The 9,042-nt window shown below is 45.8% G+C and overlaps 1 protein-coding gene across 1 annotated transcript; it reads right to left on the minus strand.

Annotated features, from left to right (window-relative positions):
• Nucleotides 1-207: 207 nt before the first annotated feature.
• EDB93DRAFT_1109451 (uncharacterized protein) lies at nt 208-923 on the minus strand (the record flags this gene model as incomplete). The annotated part of the gene is made up of 2 exons (XM_041447973.1): nt 208-837; nt 891-923. The coding sequence occupies 2 exons, from the start codon at nt 921-923 to the stop codon at nt 208-210; spliced, it is 663 nt and encodes a 220-aa protein (XP_041300903.1).
• Nucleotides 924-9,042: the final 8,119 nt, after the last annotated feature.

Here is a 9,042-nt window from a genome sequence, read left to right on the forward strand (position 1 = left end):
ACATCTTCTATCAGCCCATTGTCAAAGCACCTCGATGGTGAAGTATACTGCTGCTTCACTTGCTTCTTTTGGTAGGTGAAGCCATTTGATGGCAAAAGTGAACAATTACATAATCAAGCGAAATTTCGGAAATTTAGATTTATGCTCCATTTGTCTATGTTTCCTATCAAAATTTTAATCTGAGCATGTATGGATCAAAATTGCAACCTAGGGAGAGTTGCCATCCCTTGGTGACAGACACTGTAGTCTTTTCCAAAATGGGTGAACAATGGGCTTGATGCCAGCATCACGACACGCCTGTATGAAATTGAGGCCCCCGATATCAATCATAGCGAGTGCATCAAGAACGGTGTTGAGATCATGTATCTCAAAGGGAGTTGTGCTACTCTCCAGTTCATTGGCTGGGATATCACATGTAGGGCACTCTGTAGTTTTGACTGCAGCAGCAAGCACTTGTTCGGGGTAATTGCCAATGAAACAGGCAAATAGAGGATGACAGTGGCATGAGATACCATCACCACTGCGCATAGCTAGGCCATCAAGACCAGCATTTTTGAGTGGTGACAAAACACGTGCCATGCACGCATGATAGAGATTTGCTGCACTTCGATGACATGAGGCTCTGTTGTCGATATGTTCCAGATGGGAGGTGGGAAGGTATGCGAGGAGGACATGAGCACGTTGGGATGGTTTGCGTTGAATCTCCTTAGGGATGTTTCTGATGGTCAGGTAGACAGGGTATGCAGTTTTGTCACAGAATAGTGTCACCTGAGTTTTGTCAATTGAAATGATAACAGGTATGATGGTTGCTCCTGGCCGCTGCTCGTCAAGCTTCTTCTGTTTGCGTTAAGGTTAGTTAATAGCAATGTAATACCACACGAAGTTCTTACCTGCATGTTCCACCACCATGTACCTGTGTTCATGTCACTGTATAGTTAAACTGTTTCATCATTGTTGGTGTAATGGCGCTCTGGCGCAAAAACGAGGTAGTCCGCCAAGTCTGGGTCGCTATATAGTTCCTTGATGCATTCCATGATGTCTCAATAGTGAATATTAAAAGATTCTCCTGCAACAATGATCTGTTCATGGCGAAATTTCGGACGACCAGGGAGTTGTTTATCAATGATATTATTCAACTCCCTTGAATTTCTGTAAGAAAGGTTAAGGTGTTAGCTAACCTGTGAATGAAGATTTGTCACATCTGAGTTGGTACTTTGAAAAGATCACTTAAACCATCAATACCAAGCAAATCCAAAAAGGCTGTTGAGCTCGGGCCATGTAACTTTGCCCACTGTGTGTTAGTTGTGTGGTGACTTCACACTAGATAGGTCGAAGACTTCTAAGACTTCGAAGACTTGAAGGACACTTCAAGGACATTACTATATTAGTAGATAACTTCGAGGACTTCGAGGACACTTTGAGGACAGACCTCTAAGACACTTTGGGGACACAGTCTATTCAGCTGGCGAGGGCACAGTGGTATTCAGTCCAGTCATTAATGGGAGGCGTGTCGAAGCTGTAGAATTCACTAGAGTCCTTCATGTACCAGATTTGCGAAATAATCTAGGAACCAGAAAATGCGCTCTGTGCTCGAGTCTTTGGGCTACACTCAGTCCTACTCGGACGCGTCCATCTACATCTATCTAAAGGACAATGTAAGGATCATTCTGCCAGTCTTCGTAGATGACATGACCTTTGCTTCGAAATCCGCTGCTGCCATCGACCGCACCATCAAGGAGCTCTCCCAGCACTTCAAGCTTCGCGATCTCGGTCCCACCACTCAGCTTCTGGGCATCAAGATAGACAGAGACTGGTCTAAACACTCCATCACCATATCTCAACAGCAGTACTGTCTAGACATCCTCGAGCGTTTTGGCATGGCTGATTGCAAGCCCATATCCACTCCCATGCAGCCCAACCTTCGACTCAGTCGCTCCCAGAGCCCCCAGATGCCTGAAGAGGTCCAGCTCATGAAGACCGTCCCATACCTAGCTGCAGTAGGTATTAGAAGAACTGAGAGTTCAAAGTCAATGCACTTGATATTATTGTGTAAATAAGTAAAGTACTGTACCTGAGAGTTCAAAGTCAATGCACGAAGCATGTAAGACTTGTGAACTCTGCACTATGGGCGAGTCTATGTAAACAAATATAAACAATTCCTAGTATGGTATGTGTCCCCAAAGTGTCTTAGAGGTCTGTCCTCAAAGTGTCCTCGAAGTCCTCGAAGTTATCTACTAATATAGTAATGTCCTTGAAGTGTCCTCAAAGTCCTCGAAGTTATCTACTAATATAGTAATGTCCTTGAAGTGTCCTTCAAGTCTTCGAAGTCTTAGAAGTCTTCGACCTATCTAGTGTGAAGTCACCACACAACTAACACTCCCCCCTGACTGAACACATCTCTAATCTCTAACAACTCCCCCCTCATCTGTGTAGTCCCATCATCCTGCAAAATAGTTCCACCTTGGGTCGACTCAAAGACTTTGTCAAGATGTCAGCTGGCTGATCAGCTGTGGGCACAAATATAGGCGCAATTATCTCTTTGTGAACAACGTCTCTGAGCCAATACCAACTAAGATCCAGTTGCTTCATCCTCCCATGGTGTTCTGGGTGTTTGGCAACAGATATGGCGCTCTGGTTGTCTATTCTAAGTATGGATGGTGCAGTGGTGGAGAATCCCATCTCCTGCAGCAAGTTTCGCATCCATCGGATCTCCTTGCCTGCTGAGACTGCAGAGATGTACTCTGCTTCGGTAGTAGATAGCGCAACAATGCTTTTTAGCTTAGAAGACCACGAGACGACTCCAGAGCCGATCTTCACCAAGTATCCACCAGTGGAGCGCCCTGTGTCCTTGCATCCACCATGATCAGCATCGGAATAGGTTGAGAACAGTTCGGTGCTTGATGGATCAGGCGCATAAGTGATCTTGTAGTCGGCAGTACCTCTGAGATAGCGAAGCAGGTGCTTGACAGCTTGCCAGTGAGCTAATCCTGGATTCGAGTTGAATCTGGCAAGATAACCAACAGCGTGGGCAATGTCTGGTCGAGTTGTTGTTGCCAGGTACATCAGGGCGCCTACTGCAGCTAGGTATGGGACGGTCTTCATGAGCTGGACCTCTTCAGGCGTCTGGGGACTCTGGGAGCGACTGAGTCGAAGGTTGGGCTGCATGGGAGTGGATATGGGCTTGCAATCAGCCATGCCAAAACGCTCGAGGATGTCTAGACAGTACTGCTGTTGAGATATGGTGATGGAGTGTTTAGACCAGTCTCTGTCTATCTTGATGCCCAGAAGCTGAGTGGTGGGACCGAGATCGCGAAGCTTGAAGTGCTGGGAGAGCTCCTTGATGGTGCGGTCAATGGCAGCAGCAGATTTCGAAGCAAAGGTCATGTCATCTACGAAGACTGGCAGAATGATCCTTACATTGTCCTTTAGATAGATGTAGATGGACGCGTCCGAGTAGGACTGAGTGTAGCCCAAAGACTCGAGCACAGAGCGCATTTTCTGGTTCCTAGATTATTTCGCAAATCTGGTACATGAAGGACTCTAGTGAATTCTACAGCTTCGACACGCCTCCCATTAATGACTGGACTGAATACCACTGTGCCCTCGCCAGCTGAATAGACTATGTTGTTGTCTGCGAGCTTGATGGGGACGCGTTTGGGCGCATAATTGCGCAGCCAGTGACGATGGGGGGTCATGTGAGAGGTAGCACCTGTGTCTGCATTCCAGTCAGCATGTGCATCGAGTTGCAAGGGGCAAAGTGGATGAGATGGGTCAAAAGTGCGAAGACTTGCATTACCAGCAAATTCCGTGACCTGTTGGGCGCTCTGGGAGGTGTTCTGGGCAGTGGTCGAGTTGGAGGTGGGTGCAGCGGTGTTGGGAGAGGGTGTAGACGCTGCGGACGATGATTGGGACGCCTCAGAAGCCTTGTTAGCGCTCCTTCCACCTTTTCGACCATTGTTTTTGGTCTTGGGACGATCCTTATCACCTTTAAGACTCCTGCACTTGTGGGTGCAGTGACCAGGCTTCTCGCAGTACCAGCAGGTGACAGAGGTGCCGCATCTACAGTCTCCAGACGCAGTAAACAGCGCTGCATCGGTCCCAGAACCTTCAGGACGTCTCCTTCTTTGGGTTTCCTCAGCCAGGAATGCTGCCTTCAGTTCCTCCTTGTCCAAGGACTTGAGTAGCATCAAAGACGACGCAAAATTGGAGTACTCCTCGCCCAGGGAACGAACCATGGTCATGCAGACCAGCTCTTGATCGAGTTCCTTGATGGTGTAAGGCTTGGATGGGTCTGAAGGTCGAAGCTCCTGGACTTTGGACATGCCATCTTCGATCCTGGCAATGAGGGTGCTCAAGGACTCGTCAGGCTGCTTCCTAATAGAGAAGAAGTCGTCCCAGGCATTGAAGCGCGCGCCAGGACGCTTCTGGAGGTGCGTGGAAGCCAGGGTGGTCCAAATCTTGACAGGATCGTCCTGGACAGCGTCGATATGGGTCCTTTGCTCTACAGAGCACGCCAGATACAGCTCCCCAGCTGCCTTGTCTGCCTTGGTGTCCCACTTTGCTGCAGCTTCTGTCTCTGTAGGTCGAGTCTCCATGCCATTGACGAGCAACCAGAGACCCTTGACTCAAAGATAGGCCTTCATCTCACCCTTCCAGGTAGCATAGTTGGTAGAGGTGAGTTTGGTGACAGTGCAAATAGATTTCGAGTCTTCTGAGGACATGGCGAAGGAGACGGCGCAGTTTTGCAGCAGTAGGACGAATTAAGGGCAAGGGCTTGGTAGAATTTGAAGGAAAGGCTGTCTTTGCTGATTTTCAACAAAGAGAGCAAGGGATAATGGGTGGGGAGAGTGCACCAGTGGCTGGGTGCGAGAGGAGGGAAAATGCGCACTAAGTTGGCCCAAAGACAGTGAACTCCAGCGACAGATTTGACTGCTAAAGTGCAGGGCTCATAACCTGTTAGAAGAACTGAGAGTTCAAAGTCAATGCACTTGATATTATTGTGTAAATAAGTAAAGTACTGTACCTGAGAGTTCAAAGTCAATGCACAAAGCATGTAAGACTTGTGAACTCTGCACTATGGGCGAGTCTATGTAAACAAATATAAACAATTCCTAGTATGGTATGTGTCCCCAAAGTGTCTTAGAGGTCTGTCCTCAAAGTGTCCTCGAAGTCCTCGAAGTTATCTACTAATATAGTAATGTCCTTGAAGTGTCCTTCAAGTCTTCAAAGTCTTAGAAGTCTTCGACCTATCTAGTGTGAAGTCACCACACAACTAACAGATGTGTCATGCATCATATCATAGGTTACTGTCCGGACGGTAAAGGCAAGGGGACTGTCCACAGGATCAGTCAGGTGGTGAAATGGAGCATGGGTATGCTTCATCAGCGAAAGGATCTGGCCAGATGTACTGGCTTTGCTGAAGCAACAGATACAGAGCAAAGGGGAATGCAAGGATGACAAGGATGACAAGGGTCAGGTCGGAGTAAGGGTATGATGCAAGGGCTGATACGAGGAGGATTAGGAGAAAAATGGTAGGGGCCCAAGCGTCTAGATGTTCTTGTAACATACAGAAGTGTCACAACCCAATAACGAATTAACGCTGGGCAGAGACTAGGACTCAAACGAAGGTTATCGGACGAAGAGGATAATGAGCAAATACGTCTTGGATTGCTACAATGTAGATACAAGAGGTTTGAACTAAGGAACTATCGACCAAGACATGCTACCTATATACAACTATTGAGACGGAGATTGAAACTGAGTTACAACTACTAGCCAATCATAAAAAGAGAAAGGGAATTGTACCATAGAACATCGTAGAATATTAAAGAAGCATCACGTGACCATATCTTATCTTATCGTATCTAATCTAATCTATTCACAATCAAAGAACTCGTCTTCTTCATCAGTCACATCAAAGACACGTGTCGTAGGCGCTAAAGGTATTTCGGGAATTATAGACGTTTTCAGGATAGGGTTAGGGTTTGACTTAGGCGCTGTGTATTGGCGCTTAGGAAGATTCAGGAAAGAATAATGGTTTGTTAAAGGTACTCGTGACATTACCCCCTCTCTAAGGTGAGTGTCATCACGAACGAATGAAGGTCGGATATTCTTTTCTCTCCATCGTTTGAAATCTTCCGTAAACAGTACTGAGCCTTTGATTCTTCAGTATTTTCCGGCTGCGGCCGTGGGATTTTTCTTATGGAACTCCGCTAAAGGAATTGGAGCATTCTTCAAATTCTCTTCTGGCTCCCAAGATGACTCTTCCTTCGGGTATCCTTCCCATTTCACTAGGTATTGCAGCTTTCCTCGGAACAATCGGCTATCTAGTACTTCTTCTACAGCAAATTCTTCCCGATCGTCAATCAATTCTGGAGGTGATCGGTTGGGGGAGGATGAGGAATCAATCGAGATGCGTGATATGGCGTAAGCAATTCTACATGGAAAACCGGGTGAATCTGATATTTTTCCGGTAATTTCAATTTGTAGTTCACTTCACCGATCTTCTCTAGTATTTCGAAGGGACCTAGACGACGATCTGACAGCTTTTGACTCGGACGACGTTGTTTGAGATTCTTTGCGTCAAGCCAGACCTTGTCTCCTACTTTATACTGAGGTGCTTCTTTTACTCCTTTATCATAGAAACGCTTCATGCGCTCATTGACCATTTTAAGAGTATTTTCGGCATCATCTCTTGCTTCTTTCATCTGATCAACTCTTTCATCGGCGGCGGGGATTACGGTCATGGAGTTTGGGTGGATTGTGAAATCTGGGTTATACCCATAGAGAACTTTAAATGGACTATGACCGGTTACTGTGACTGCATTGTTGTGTGAGAACTCTGCTATCGGCAGCCAAGATACCCAATCATTTTGTCTATATGACGTGAACATGCGCAAGTATTGTTCGACTTCTTGGTTTACGCGTTCCGTCTGTCCATCGGTTCTGGGATGATAGGAGGTCGATGCAGACCATTTCGTTCCTAATCTTTTTGACATCTGTCCCATAAACTTCGATATGAACTGAGTTCCTCTATCTGAAATCACTTTCTTCGGTGTTCCATGATGTTTCCATACATTTTTCAGAAATAGCTCGGAAATACCCTTCGAGTCTACGTCTTTGGTGGTGGGAATGAAGTGTGCTTGTTTTGAAAATCGGTCAACGACTACAAAAATACTATCACACCCTTCACTCTTCGGCAAATCCACTATTAGGTCACAGGTGATTGTCTGCCAAGGTCCTTCTGGAACTTCATTTGGCTGTAAAGGCCCCGTTGGTCTACTCGGAAGCACTTTCGTTTGTTTGCACCTATCGCAACCATCTACGTAATCGTGGACATACTTCGTCATTGAAGGCCACCAGTAGTTTCTGGAAATCAATTCTAAGGTTTTAGCTCGTCCAGGATGTCCAGCCGGTGGAGAGTCGTGAAACAACTCTAATATCTCTCGGCGGATCTCTTTGTCATTTGGAACGTAAACTAATCCTCTGAATAACACCAATCCATCCTCCACATTCCACTCTTCGATTCCTCTACGCAATTGAACCGGTGCTGCTTTTAACGTTTCTAACGCTTTAGCGACTTCAGGCTCTCGTTCTGTGCATTTTCGTATCTTTTGGAGTAAATGTTTTTCTCCATGCACCAAAACTTGACCTCTTTTAGCAGCTTTTACGGTAAAGAATTCTGGTTTCAAAAGAATGCGGTTTGAGTTATCGTTTTCTACCCCCCCTCTATGGTCTGATCTCCGAGAAAGACGGTCTGCTTTGTCATTAACCACACCAGGCTTGTGTTGGAGTGTAAATTCATACTCCGCTAGGAAAAGACTCCATCTAGCTTGCCTTCTGGTCAACTTTTGACTCATCATGAAATATTCAAGGTTTTTATGATCTGTCCATATTTCAACCGGGTGAGGTGCTCCCTGCACATAGTGCCTCCATTCTTCTAACGCTCTGATGATCGCTAATAACTCTTTGTCGTGAATGTCGTAATTTCTTTCCGCATCATTCATTGACTTAGAGTAATATGCTACTGGATGCCATAATCCATCTTCCATTAGTTGAGAGAGAACCGCTCCTGTTGCGTAATCTGAGGCATCGGTCTCTATTTTCTTTTTCTTCTCAACATCTGGCATGACTAGGACGGGGGCTTCTGTGAAACGTTTCTTAAGTTCATCAAAAGCTTTCTGTTGTTTCTCCGTCCAGTCCCATTTGACATCTTTTCTTAGCAGATCATTCATTGGTCTGGCTATATCCGAGAACCCGAGTATAAATCTTCAATAGAAGTTGGCAAAGCCCATGAATGCTTGGATATCTTTTACGCATTTGGGAACAGGCCATTTCAATACTCCTTCTACTTTCACAGGGTCCATCGACACATTGCCTTCTTCCACGATCAGTCTGAGGAACTCGACTTTAGACTGTTCAAAGCTACATTTCTCAGGCTTCAAAAACAGGTCGTTCTCTTTTAACCGTTTTAGGACTTCTCGTACCACCTTTCGGTGCTGCTCCCTATTTCCATTCGTAAAGACCATTATATCATCAATATAGACGACTACTGTTTTGCCATCTATTAGGTCTCTTAGAATTTCATTCATCATAGTTTGGAAGGTTGCAGGCGAGTTTGTGAGTCCAAAATACATCACGGTCGGTTCGTGGTGACCAAACGGCATTTTGAAGGCCGCCTTCCACTCATCTCCTTCTTTCATGCGAATATTGTTGTATCCCCCATTGTACATCCATCTTGGAGTACATCGTGGCACCGGTTAAAGCATCAATTAAATCTTGAGATCTCGGTAGCGGATATGCATTTTTCACCTGTCTTCTCATTGAGCTTTCTATAGTCCATCACCGGTCTTAACTTGCCATCTTTTTTGGCCACAAAGAAGAAAGGTGCTGCTACTGGAGATTGTGAATCTCTGATACGTCCCAGTGCAGTCTCGGTTTTCAACCATTCCTTCAGTGTATCCATCTCTTTGGGTGACAACGGATAGGGTTTCGCATTTGGCAGAAGATCGTCCCTCAGTCTTTAAGATCTATCGCATGATC

This window comes from Suillus bovinus (assembly GCF_016758785.1).
Source record: "Suillus bovinus strain UH-Sbo-P2 chromosome Unknown EDB93scaffold_165, whole genome shotgun sequence".
Lineage (NCBI taxonomy): Eukaryota > Fungi > Basidiomycota > Agaricomycetes > Boletales > Suillaceae > Suillus > Suillus bovinus.